The sequence below is a fragment of the Urocitellus parryii genome, chromosome 3 (assembly GCF_045843805.1).
Source record: "Urocitellus parryii isolate mUroPar1 chromosome 3, mUroPar1.hap1, whole genome shotgun sequence".
Lineage (NCBI taxonomy): Eukaryota > Metazoa > Chordata > Mammalia > Rodentia > Sciuridae > Urocitellus > Urocitellus parryii.
The window spans coordinates 208,319,795-208,333,736 of NC_135533.1; the positions used below are offsets into that span (position 1 = coordinate 208,319,795).

General features: G+C 35.3%; 1 protein-coding gene and 1 non-coding gene across 2 annotated transcripts; one reads left to right on the forward strand and one right to left on the reverse strand.

Annotated features, from left to right (window-relative positions):
- Window positions 1–622: 622 nt before the first annotated feature.
- Window positions 623–7,211, reverse strand: LOC144253858 (transcription termination factor 1, mitochondrial-like). Its single transcript, XM_077796518.1, has 2 exons — window positions 7,146–7,211; window positions 623–1,805 (listed from the first exon to the last, which is right to left on the reverse strand). Exon 2 carries the CDS (start codon window positions 1,592–1,594, stop codon window positions 623–625), a length of 972 nt encoding a protein of 323 aa, XP_077652644.1. The 5' UTR covers window positions 1,595–1,805; window positions 7,146–7,211.
- Window positions 3,321–3,446, forward strand: LOC144254034 (small nucleolar RNA SNORA28). The gene has a single exon (XR_013343408.1). It is a non-coding gene; the product is annotated as a small nucleolar RNA SNORA28 (small nucleolar RNA).
- Window positions 7,212–13,942: the final 6,731 nt, after the last annotated feature.

Sequence of the window (13,942 nt, forward strand, 5' to 3'; positions counted from 1 at the left end):
TTTTACTGATGGACCATAACTGATTGCACTGGAATAACAGAAGAAATAGCTTGCCATTCAAAACCATGAGGGAAGAGAACTATTTGAATGAATGTCAATTTTTTTTTCTATGCTGGGGATCAGTGTTGGACATGACCTTATGAATTCTAGGCAAGCACTCTACCACTGAGCTATATCTCCAGCCCAAATCTGTTGATTTTTCAGTCCAAACAGAAACCACAAAAGCTTATTTTCTGCATTTGTTTTACATGGCATTCAGGAACTACCACTACTATATAGCAGCCATTAATTCAAAATACAGTAGTAGTTAGGAAGACTACACTTAAGCATGCCAATATTGAGTTCTTATGAACTTTTAAAATAAAATACCCAAAGGATTATTACATGTTTGTGGTGAAGAAATCAAAACTGTCCTTTCTGAAAGGCCCAAATTCAAAATTAAATTATATAAATACATTATAAGAATTTTTTAACAAATATTTTTTCAGTTGTAGATGGACACAATACCTTTATTTTATTTATTTATTTTATGTGGTATGAGGATCGAACACAGTGATTCACACATGCTAGGCAAGTACTCTACCACTGAGCCACGACCCCAGCCCCAAGACTTTTTTTTTTTTTAACTCCCCAGGCACTGTTCTAGCCGTTTAATTTTTTCCAGCTTAGCTTCAAATCTTTTTTGACTCCAAGATAGAAGAGCAATGTTAGAGACACTCAAGTTATAGCCAGCATGTACCAATTCTTTGATTCGACTTTTTAAAGTACTTATGCTTGAATCCAGAACCCGAGGACTTTCAATTATTTGTAAAATACTAATTTTTTCTTCTATGAGGCAGTCTATTTTATCATTAAACTTTTTATCTGCCAAGAACATCATATCTGGATAGCTTAAGACAAATTTCTGTACCTCTTCTTCAGTACATCCGAGAGAAAACAGCTTCTCTTTGATATTTGTATAATTTCTTTTGGCACATTCTGTAGAAAGGTCTAGAATTCCAGCTCCTGGACCACATAGCAGTTGCAGCAGTTCTTCCTTGTTCAAGTTGAAAGTTGACTGTAAAAATTCAATGTTAGCTTTCACCCGTTTGGTGCTCTGAATTAAGATGAAAGGATTTTTAGAAATTATCTTCCTGACAAAATCTGTGGGATCATTGTGACCTAAGAACAAACAGACTTCCTGCAAAACTTCAATCATCTGTTTATTCAAATCAAGACTATTAGAAAAGGTGCGAGGGGCATTGGCTAATAATCGACATAGGCATTTCTGGGACAATCCAACTGAGTAGAGGAACTTTATATTATTTTCTAAATTTATATTATTATTGGACCGAAAAAAGGATTCAGGAGAACGTTCCAAAATATTTACAATTTCAAGGTCTGATGTCATAATCTTTCTCCACAGATCCCAACGTTTTGAAAGACTTTCAGAAGTGCGTGTTATAGCTCGTGGATATCTTGATATGATGCTAGCAATCACTTCTTTGCTAGCTCCTTTGGACAAAAGGAACATCTTTAGGTCCTGCTCATTAGTAACCATTCTATTAAAAACTCCAGGCTGTCGTTTCTTTGCCATGTCAATATCAACCCCCATAGTAAGTAAGTTGTTCAATAGGTCCTCATTCTCCAAAGGCTCTTTGTCTCCATTATTACATGTCACACCAAAAAGCCTAAATGAAACTTATTTGAGGATTTCAGCTGAATAGCGAATCATCCAACATCTTGAACCAAAGAAAAGGTTACTTCTCATATACCAGAGGTTTCTTGATGCCATAATGGTCAGGTATCCCAAATCTTTTGGAAAGCTGCATAAAATAACACATATAATATTACACAAATATCTGCATTAAGTAACTAAATGACCATATTATCATCCTACAAGCATCACGGTCCTTTTTATAAGAAAATACCTATACTTTTAGCTCTCCTGGTGCTAATGGTAATAATTCAGCACTCTTCACTCCCTAGCTCACTGCTTCTGTTAGTTATCTGTGAACCCAGGGCTGCTATCATTTTTAACATAAAGAAGAATGTGATGGCACCATCACTGCCCTAGAATTATTCTTGTTTTTTTTTTCTTTCTCTATTTGATCTTATTTGCCTTCTCTACCCAAAACCAGGAGTCCTTCTCCATCTCTACTTTGTCCTCCTGGTTTCTAAACCTTTGGTTTATTCCTAATAAATGACATTTTCATTTCTGCCTTGTCTTCCAACTTCCCAAGTATTTGATCTTTCCCTGCCCTTAGATACCAGGCTTCTTTGCCTCTGGTCTCCTGTTTTCAACTTCTAAATCCAGCCCTGAAAGCCGATACCTCAGATTATCTGATTTCTAGCTAAATATATTTTACTGGATTTATGCTATCCTTGAAATCCATGCAGGCTTTATAGCTTTAATTCTTACCATATAAAGACCTCTGGTCAACAGCTCCTGATTCTAATATCCATCTCATTCACTTTACCTGATTGTCCCCTTGGTTGTAATGCAAAAATTTAAAACAATTTTTATGTTCAAAAATATGCAGTTAGGGAACTGGGTGTGTACTTCAGTTATACAGTACCTGCTTAGCATGTATGAGGCCCTGGGTTTTCAATCTCTAGCACACATTCACATAAATACACACAAAATCTAGTTGTGATAATTAATCCAAACACTCCACAATGAGACCTCTCTATATTGCTCAAATTCCCAAGTTCAAGTGATCCTCCTGCCTCAGCTTCCCAAATAGCTGGGACTATAGGCATAAGCCAATGTGCCCAGCTTTATATAAACATTCAAATGTAATTTTTACCATTTTCCTCTACCCCATCACCATATTACACAAGACTAACCCAGGACTGTCTACACCTGTTTGACAACACTTTCAGCTTCTATCATGGGATTAAAACCTTTTTTTAATATTTATTGTTTATTTTTTTTAGTTTTAGGTGGACACAGTATTTTTATTTTATTTTATTTTATTTTTTATGTAGTGCGGAGGATAGAACTCAGTGCCTCACACATGCCAGGGAAGTATGCTACCACTTGAGCCACATCCCGAGCCCCATAAAACCTTAATAACTACGAACTTATATATGATTATAATCATAGGTCCCTATTAAATGAGCACCTTCATTCACAGGAAATATTTTATTAGGAAAGCAAGAGAAAATCGTTCTTCTATTTCTTAATCTATCAGAGGATTTGTTCCTATAAACTACTTAAGTTCTGAATCATACAACACATAGATTTGTTCCTAAACTACTTAAGTTCTGAATCATACAACACATAGATTTTTTTTTAAAAAACTACTTTCTCTTTTTTAGAATATATGACTGCTTGCAAGCAACACTCTATGACAGATTACTGAAACTGTCTGATACAATTTGAGCTTGCTATAGCAAGAAAGTGTAACCTACTCCAGTGTTCTCTCTTCCATGAGACAAGCTGTTATATAGGCTTAAGCAGTATTTTTTTTTAAATAGAATATATGGCTGCAACAAATTTAGTTCTTGATTTCTAATTCCTTACATCGGTATCTTACTTAGAGGAGGCATGTCCCTTTGCCCCTTCTCTCAATTATGCATAAAATAGAAAATAAAGATAGATAATTCCAACCCACCACTAAAATTCTTGCTTAACATACTGCTTTTAGGATCAATTTCAATGAAAACCTCTTTGTATGTGTTTTTCAATTACTCCAATTTGAACAAAAACTTAGATTGTGCCTACATGCTAGAAACATTCCTGTGGCTCACATAGTCTACAGATTCTCAAAAGAACTAGGAAAAGTCTAAAACTATAGACTCGAGTAACATTCAAACTCAAAAGGCAAAGCATTCTCAAAGCAAACATCAAACAATAAAAACAAATCTAAACTCAACTGAGCTTACTATTCTTCAGTTCTCCATAACTCCACATACTATTCTATAACAACATTTCTTCCAAAAATGCATTAATTTAGAAATTCAGAAATAAAATCCTTCTTCTAACTCAGGAATAAAGACTACCTTTCACAGCTCAACAGCCTGTTCTCTCTTCCATGCTCAAAGGTGACCTCTACTGGAGAATGGGACAGAACACTGTCAGCTAGATATCAGACCAACATTTCCTCAGAGGGTGCAAGATAATCCAATGGAATGTAGGGGGAAAAATACTAAAACTCTAATGTATTCGTGTCTTAGCCTTTGAAAATGTACACTTCTACAGGCTGTATAATGTATACAACATAATGGTACTGTAAGACAGGTATAAATTACTATTTGTGAACTTTTTTATTGATAGTATGTACAAGTTGAAGTACTACTAACATAAACAGAGCTGAACAAGGCACAGAACATTCAGCAGAAATTCTAACAGCAATTCAAAAATAAGAGAAAATAAATGCTGAGTCTTTAAAAAGTAACAAATCTTTCACAAGTAATTTCATCTCTCAGTGAAACTTAAGAGAGTCACCCATGATAAAAATCTAAGTGAACTTTGCTTTCTTCCTCTTCCTCAACCGTCATCAAATCATGTAGATTCAGCTTCATCTCTGAACTCCAATCTCTCTACTTTTTTCTGTTCTCATGCTCTTAAGTCTTCATATTCTCTTCCACAAGCCATACCAGCTAACTAACTTGCTTCTTACACCAGTCACTCAAAATTGCCACAATACTGATATTTGTAAAAGAAAGATCTGATTATGTCCCTCATTCTGTGATTAAAGACCTTTTCAGTTCCCTCTCAGAAAAAAATAGACTCCACCTTCGAAGCCCCCACCACTTAGTTCAAACTACTTTTCCAGCTATCTCTTCTATTATCTTCAATCAAACTCACTGCCTAGCATCATCACCTCTCAGATCTCAGAACCCATTCTAGTCCCCCTATCTTTGCTTAAGCTGTCCTTTCTTTCAGAAAGGTTCATATTCCTGATATCTACCCATCATAAATAGTTTTCCCTCAAATCTTTAACTTAAAATATTTATTGTTGAAATGAATCACTTGATAATAATTTATTATTACAGAACTGAAATATGAACTGGATTACAACACTAATATGAAATAGTGACCTCAAAAATTGAATGAGCAGTTCTCTGCTAAACCGAAAATCAATAGTAATTAACAGTACTGACCATTAGTGAACATATGAGAAAACAGGAAAGTCTCAAATACTATTATTGGAGGATAATTTAGCCCCATCTATCACAATTTTAAATGTTCATCTTTTAACTCAACATTTCCACTTCTTTAGAATTAAACAAAGGGAAAAAAAGGACAAAAATATAACAATATTGTTATAAAAAAGTATGCCCATCCTAACATTTGCTATAGCAAAAAGAACCCCAAATGCCCACCAATAGTAAAATTATTTAACAAATTGTGGTATGCTATGTTACCATACAGGTGCTAAAAAAAATCGTAGCATACCTAATGCAATTAAAAATATCCAAGATATTCTCAGTGGTAAACTGCATAAGAATGGATTATACTTTTAAAGGAAAGAAACGGTAATACATACAGCAAAAGGAAAAAGTGAAATTACATTTCTGAAAGATTAATGGGGGCTCTATCATTTCAGAAATATTATGATTTATTTAATGAGTATGTGTTATTTTGCAATCAGACAAAAAATGTAAACAAATTAAACTGGTCTAGGGGTGAATTATGCAATGGAAACTGTGTTACCTTTATTTTTCAATTTATAACACAAAAAATATCAGACTTCAAAAATACCAATAATTTTTACATTAGCAGCTCTTCTCCAGTCAAGTACTCATATAATATCTAGCAAGGTGAATAAACAGCCTGTTACAATTTGGATCTGGAACCCCCAGCAAAGGCCCATGTGTTAAAGGGTTGGTCTCCAGCTGGTGGCAGTTTCTGGAAGATAGTGGAAACTTCAGGAGGTAGGACCTAGCTGGAAGACATAAGTCAGTGTGGGGAAGGGTATTTTTGAAGGACATATTTTTGTTCCAAGACCCTCCTCTGCTCTAAGGAGCAATTATTCTCCACTAGGTGCTCCCAGTCATGATGTTCTGCCTCACTCCAAGCCCACAGTGATGGAGCCAAGTGATCATGGTTTACCTCTGAAACAATGAACAAAACAAATCTTTCCTCCTTTAAGTTGTTTTTCTCATGTACTTTGTCATAGTGACTCACACAGCCTGTTATTAACTTCCTCAATCAACAAATTACAAAAATAATAAATATTTCATAATTGTCTTCAATTTCTCTCTCAAACTGATTCAATTTCTCAAAACCATATATTAAGGGCTAATGTCCAAACTTAACATACTGAAAATCTCTGTACTTGTAACTTGTGAGGTCCAAGAAATAAAAGAAGAGGAGTGGGACTGGGCTTGTGGCTCAGTGGCAGAGCACTGGGTTCAATCCTCAGCACCACATAAAAATAAATTAAATAAATAAAATAAAGGCACTGTGTCCAACTACAACTAAAAAAAATATTTTTTAAAAAAGAAGAGGATTTATGTTCCCTTCTTCTCTACAATTGGCCTATTAAGGGGCTTCTAATGAAAATGGCTAATCACAGGCCCTAAGGCAACACATTCCAGCTGATCTTCTTTTGACACAGCAAGATAAGTAAATATGGAGTTCTTTGGAACAATGCATTTCTCCCCTTACTGATCTTAATTGGACTTTCATCCCTCCAGAAAAGCAGAAATCACTGTTGCTATACATGGCACACCCCCCCCCCAAAAAAAAGAAACGGCAAAACACTGCCAAGAATTCATAATAAAGAACAACGCATGATACTTCTGTAAGATGCATTACCTCATGTACACTGAATATTTCTCAGTCATACTGAGAAGAAAACCGCTAGTATGCGACTAACGTGATGGGGAAGGGTAGTGAAATCTCGAATATATTTTGTAAAACCAGAGCTAAATGCTTCATACACATTGTCTTAACCCCATGTACAACACCCTAAAAAGTATTACTTCTAAAATTACAAAATCTAAAAGGGCACCGAGTCCCCTTAGTTTGCGTAGAGAGTTTGAACCCTGCTTCATCTTTCTTAACTCAAAAACCACAGCAATGACACATCAGAGGCTCTTCTCATCCCCCTTATTCCCCCAGGGGAAGCTCGGCAAGGAGTTGAGCTTAAACCAAATACACCCAGGCACGCTTTCAAACAAAAACAAAAACCGGTCAGCTCCCAACTCACCTGAACTGTACACAGTAGCAAGGATTAACATAGATGCCTTCTACTTCCGCGTCAGGAATCCTGAACTGGACCGAGGAGAGGAAGTGGAGAAGACTAACTTCCTGCTTTGGGCCGCGCGCATATGTGACCTCATCGTCCCTGCGCCCCTACGGCCTTGCTTTAGTCCTCAGTAGCCCGACTTGAAGAGCCCTGCAGAGGGCGGTAAGAGACCGTTGTGAGTGCCGGGATTGGCGTGACTGGGCCGGTTTTGAGGGCGTGACAGGGCGGAAGCTACTCACCGGCCAGCCTGTTTCTCTATCAATGAACCAATTCTGTTTTATCTTCCGGTTAGATTTCTTATATTTGTTGTCACTTTGAATTAACTTTGTTTTGTTGGTTTTTAGGATGAAGATTTATCTTTGCGAATGGAGTCACTAACAATCAGTTTATCTAGTAAGTGAAACTACTTACTGCTTTTCTCCAGGTTTAAAAAAAATTGTTACTGAAAAAATTAGAAATGACTCCTGTGTGCATTTGTAAAGTCTACTTCTGCGTGGAAGTGATTCCTATGTCTGCATTAACGTTTACCATTACATAAAAATATATAAATTTAGGTATATAAATTGCTTTACAATCATAATGTAAAACAAAATCTATTTTAGGAATCACTAAGTTCCATACTTAAAGAAGGCCTTTGAGACTATGGAGCCACAGTCTTCTCATTTTACAGATGGGAACATTGAAACCCTTTAGAAGAAAGCAAGAGAATGTATGCTTTGGGGATGGGGCTGTAGCTCAGTGGCAAAGAGCTTGTTTAGCATGTTTGAGGCCTAAGATTCAATCCCCAGGACCACACAGAGAGATGGGGCATGTCTTCTGTGTTTTATACCACATGCCCTCTTGCACTGACATTTTATAAAACATTTCTTCAGATCAAGTAACAGGTATAAGTTTGTTTTTGTGATCTCTTGTGCATAAAGGAAATTGGTTCTTCTGAAAATAAGTTTCATATTCCATCCAAATTTTTCTGAGTTCAGATATGCTATAATTACATATTATAAAATATTTAAATAACAATAAAAGTGAGTAATGGCTAGGTTAAGATGGTATGTTATTAATTGGGATTTTTCTTCTATTTCTGCAATGATTTTTTGAAATGTGCTCATTACTTCTAGTAAGAGCAGTGACTAATACCTTTCTGTTATTTATGGAGCATTACAAAAGAAATGTATATACCTTGCCTGTATTTTATTCATTTATTCGATGAACATTTATCAAGCACCTGCATTCTAAGGCCCTGTTTCCAGGCTTACAAGCCTTTATATATAGTGGAAAACAAAACAAAGTTCCTGCCCTTCTGGACCTTAGCTTCTCAGACTGAGTGTCTTGTTCCTCTACTTGCTTCTCCCATCTGCCTTCCAATAGTTGACTCAAGTCTCTACTAAAGTAATGAAATTAAGAAAAAGAAAGTGTGATTGAAATATGGAAACATTTGAGGGCTGGGGGAAAGACCAAAGGCAAAGAGTAAAAGATGAAGGAACAAAGAGGAAAACAGGATGAAACAAACTCATAGGAACATGGTGAAAAAGAGTTTTTCCTATAGACTGTTCTAAAGTCTTCATCTTTCTGAGTGTTTTATGAAGGCTAAAACATTTCTAATTTTAATTTCAAATTTATATTATCATATTACATCTCCCTTACAAATATTTTTCTTTTCTGAAACAATGGTATTTTTATATGGTATTTATTTTTTATTTTATTGTAGCAGTAGATGGATAGAACGCCTTTATTTTATTTGTTTATTTTTATGTGGTGCTGAGGATAGAACCCAGTGCCTCATGCATGCTAGGCAAGAGATCTGCCACTGAGCCCCAGCCCCAGCCCTGGTATTTGTTTTTTAAATGATCTTTCTTGGGAAAAAAAAAAAAAAAAAGGTCAGTATCAGCAATACCACCACCACCACCTTTTTAATACAAAAAATGGTCACAGAGGAAAGGCACAGACTCTGGAGCTCACCATCCCCAAAATGGATTTAGAACTCAGGAGCTAGGCCAAAAGTCAAGTTCACATGCAGAATCTGTGCTGTAGTCTAAATTGTCTCCTACCATGTTACAACTAAAGACTGTTCTGTTGTGTCCAATGTGCCTGCCTGTCTTGCTCTGCCACAGAGGTTCACAGATCCTCATTAGACCACTCATATTTGAATCTCAGCAGACCCAATTAAGGTCAGAAAGGAAGTCACCCTCCACTGCCCACGCTGTTGATATTACACACTGATGGGACTCCTGGATTCAATAAAAAATGTATCCCTTACCTCCTCATCAACTTCATCTGTCAGCTTCCTACAGTCTCACTTGAGTGCCCTCAGAGGAATGTCTTATCTCTAAGCAGGACCTACTCTCTTCTCTTGCCTGTGGCTGTTTTTATACATATGAAAACAAATGAAAAATCTACAAGGTGGTCAAGGTTGATTAAAACAGTAGGTAAAAGTTGCCCTGAGATTTTTTAAAGTAGTTAACACTATTTATTTTCAAACAAACAAAAAAAGATAGCTCAAAACTGCCTTCCTTTTCAAAACAGTTGCTTTTTAACAACCTTACGTTTCTAATGATTTTACTTCCTGCAAATTTCTTTCTCTGAAAGACTTGCTGAGTCAGCTTTCCTACTCCCACACTCACTACCTCAAGTGTCTGTGGCAAAGAACTGGATACTTAGCCTGGCAAACTTGCTGATTCTGGACCAATATGATCCTGGCTTCCCATGGAAGTTGGATTGCCAAAATCATCAGGACAGAATTGTCCAGAAGAAACAGAATAATCTTTTGAGATCCCATTCAGTCTCAAGTTTAAATACCTTTGGAACTGTTTTATTCTACCACACTGTTAGTCACCCTGAAGTGATTCTTAATCATTGGTAGAAAAAATTATCTCACTAGAGAGCTGGGAATTCCCCAAATATTCAAAAAAATGAAATAAAATCTTTCTTGTCCAGAATCATCCTTCTTCCTTTAAAGATTTATTCCTTATTATCTATACTGTGGTGATTTCAAATTGCAAATATATTTGAAAGGGGAAATGTATTAAGCCAATGTTGGGCAAAATTTTTATACAAAGGGCCACATAATAAATATTTTAAAATTTGAAGGTCTATGTTGCATATTCTTTCTTTCTTTCTTTTTAAACAATGCTTTCAAAATGTAAACACCATTCTTAGCTTGAGGGTGGCCTACCCATGAGCCATAGTCTGCCAACATCTGCACTAAACTATAAGGAGCTACACTCATGTAACTGTAGCTTAGTGTGTTGACCACTGTATTATAGGCATCCAAAGAATAGGAATCTTAAGAGAAAGAACATAAAAGAGGAAAATATTTAATAATATTTGAAAACATTCATCCAACACTATCTGCCAGGTACTATTCTTATTACTTCACTTATATTATTAACTATTTAATTCTATGATGGAAGTATTAGTATCTCCATTTTACAGATGAAGAAACTGAAATAAAGACTAAGTACTTAAGCTCACACAGGTAATAGAATTAGAAATAGAGCTTCAGAAGTTGGGCTCCAGAGTCTATGATCATAATTGCAACTGTATGCCTATGCCTATACTCAGGGAGAAATAACATTTTAATTCACTTTTTAAAATACAAATAAGTTTTTTAAAAGTATCAAAATATTCACCCACAATTCTATCACCTTGAAATAACAACTATTTACATTTTAATATTATTTTGGTTTATATTATTCCAGAATATTTCTGAGTATAATTCTTCTCCTTAGTCCACTCTATTAGGTAGGTATCATAGTTTTACAAATGGGAAAACTGAGGCCTAGATGGATTAAGTAACTTTATCAAGGTCATAAAGCTAATATGTATGTGGAACCAGGATTTGAACCCAGGCTGCTCTTCTAGAACATGTTCTCTTACCCTCTGGTAAGAGCATTTCAATTTTTACTTACTTGCTGCAATCTCGTTAACTTCCTGTTTATTTTATTTGATTGTGGTGCTGGGCATCAGACCCAGGGCCTCTCACATGCAAGACGAGTACTCTACCACTGACCTATATCCCCAGCCCTGCCCCTGGGTTTATAAAGAGCAGTCACTCATATCTTCTACCAGTACTTTCATTACTTTTTTTCTTCCCACATTTTTAATTGGTGCATTATAGTTGTACATAATGATGAGATTTGTTGTTACATATTCCTGTATGCACAAAATATGACAATAGAATTTGAGCAATATCACTGCCCAATACTTCCTTCCCACCCCTGGTCCTTTTCCTCTACTGATCTCCCTTTGATTTTCATTAGATCCTTCCCCCCACCACACCACCTTTCTTTTTCTTTTTCCTCACTATCTTCCACATATGAGAGAAAACATAAAACCCTTCACCTGAATTTAGAATATTTCATTTAACGTAATGGTCTAAAGTTCTGTTCATTTTTCTGTAAATGACAGAATGTCATTTTTCTTTATGGGTGAATAAACTCCATTGTGTATGTATAACATTTTCTTTATCTGTTAATCTGTAGATGTACACCTAGGTTCCATGGTTTGGCTATTGTGAATTGTGCTGCTATAAACATGAGTAGCACTATAATATGTTGATTTTAGGACAAATAATGAGGAGTGGTATAGCAGGTCATATGGTGATTCTATGCCTAGTACTTTGAGAAACTTCCATACTGATCTCCATAGTTGTTGTAATAATCTAGAATCCCACCAGTAGTGTAAAAATATTCATTTTTCTCCATTTCCTCCTCAGCATTTATTATTTGCATTCTTGATGAGTCCCCTTCTGACTGGTGTGAGAAGACATCTCAGTGTAGTTTTTATTTGCATTTCCCTAACTGTTAATGATGCTGAATATTTTTCATGTATTTGTTGGCCATTTGGATTTCTTCTTTTGAGAAGTGTGTGTGTTGAATTTGCCCATTTATTAATTGGGATTTTTTATAGTTTCCAAATTCTTTGTATATTCTAGATATTAATCCTGTGTCATAAGAGTAGCTAGCAAAGATTTTCTCCCATTCTGTGGGTTCTCTCTTCACATTCCTAATTGCTTAGTTTTGGCGGGCAGGTTTTTAATTTGATGCCATTTCATTTATTAACTCTCAGCATTATTTCCTGAGTTTTAGTGGTCCTATTGAGAAAGTTGTAGCCTGTGCCTGTATGCTGGAGCATTAACCTACATTTTTTTCTAGGGGATGCATGGTTTATGATCTAATTCTGAGGTCTTTGATCTATTTTGAGTTGACTTTTGTGCAGTTTGAAAGGTAAGAGTCTAGTTGCATTATACATAGCAATAACTAGCTTCCAAGTACCATTTGTTAAAAAGGCTATCTTTTCAGCAGGGCCCTCGGTGCACACCTGTAATCCCAGTGGCTTCAGAGGCTGAGGCAGGAGGATCGAAAGTTCCAAGCCAGCCTCAGCAAAAAGTGAGGTGCTAAGCAACTCAGTGAGACCCTGTCTCTAAATAAAATACAGAATAGGGCTGGGAATGTGGCTCAGTGGGTTGAGTGCTCCTGAGTTCAATTCCTGGTATATATAAAAAAAAGCTATTTTTTTCTCCAGTGTACATTTTTGTCACCTTTGTCAAGGATCGGATGACTATAAATGTATGGGTTCATTATTATTTTTATTTGTTTTTCCTTTAAATCTTTGAATCATCTGGACTTTATTTTGAGACAAGAAATGAAGTAGAGGTTTTATTTTGTTTTCCAAATGCCTAGTTAATTGTTCTAAAATTATTCAATGAGTAATGCTTTCTTTGCACAAGTTTGAAATGTCACATTTATCATGTATTAAATTATTTTTTTACTTGAGAAAATTTACATTTATTTAATGTCAAACAACATTAAATTTTACACTGCATATTAGATATTAGTGAAATGCTCATTTTTAACAGGTTTACACAAAGGCATGAAATGAAAAGCAGAATTTTTTAAAAAAATATTATTTTAGTTGTCAATAGACCTTTCATTTATTTATTTATATGTGGCGCTAAGAATCAAACCCAGTGCCTCACACATGCTAAGCAAGTGCTCTACCAGTAAGCCACAACCCAGCCCCTGAAAAGTGGAATTTTGCTGAAACAATTTACATTTCATTAGAACTTTATCATAAAGTAAACTAATTACAAAATATAGACAGAAGGAAGAGTTATATTTGTTTTATGTTATTTTTTTAAAAAAAGAATAGTCACCTTTTGTTTACTAGAAAGTCTGTGAGAAGTGCTCAGTGCCCTCTCCGAGTAAACAAAGGGATGACATAGTCTTTTTATAGATTTCAGCACATTTGTGTGAGGAATGGCATAACTGACTTCGAAGAGTTTTCTCCCCATAAAACACATTCTTTAAGCAATTAGAAATTTAAATGTAAGACTAAACAATAACTGGTCAAAGGAGAACACTGTAAACAAATAAGTGAAAATATATATAGTTTACCATAAGAAAGGGTAAGAAAAAACAAATAAGTGAAAATGTATAGAATTTACCATAAGAAAGGGTAAGAAAAAACATTTTATAACATGTGCAACGAGGAACTTTTCTCAATATTTTCTTCAAATTATCTTAAAGAAAATTATATTTCAGTTAGACACAATGTATTTATTTATACCCTATCAAAAGAACAATTTTTTTTCATGAGGTTAGTTCATTGTACAATTAAGAAAATGTACAAAATAAAGCCTATGGCTTGATTGCTAGTGGCCAAACATGTTTTCAATCTTTGCCCTAATATAAAAGATTTTTAATCAACTACAAACTGATGCAGAATATCTTTCCTACTTTTCCAAGTCTTGTCAGGAACAA

What these genes read in the sequence shown, in the direction of transcription:
- LOC144253858 (XM_077796518.1), bottom strand. Translation starts at nt 1,594, where the DNA reads ATGGGGGTTGATATTGACATGGCAAAGAAACGACAGCCTGGAGTTTTT.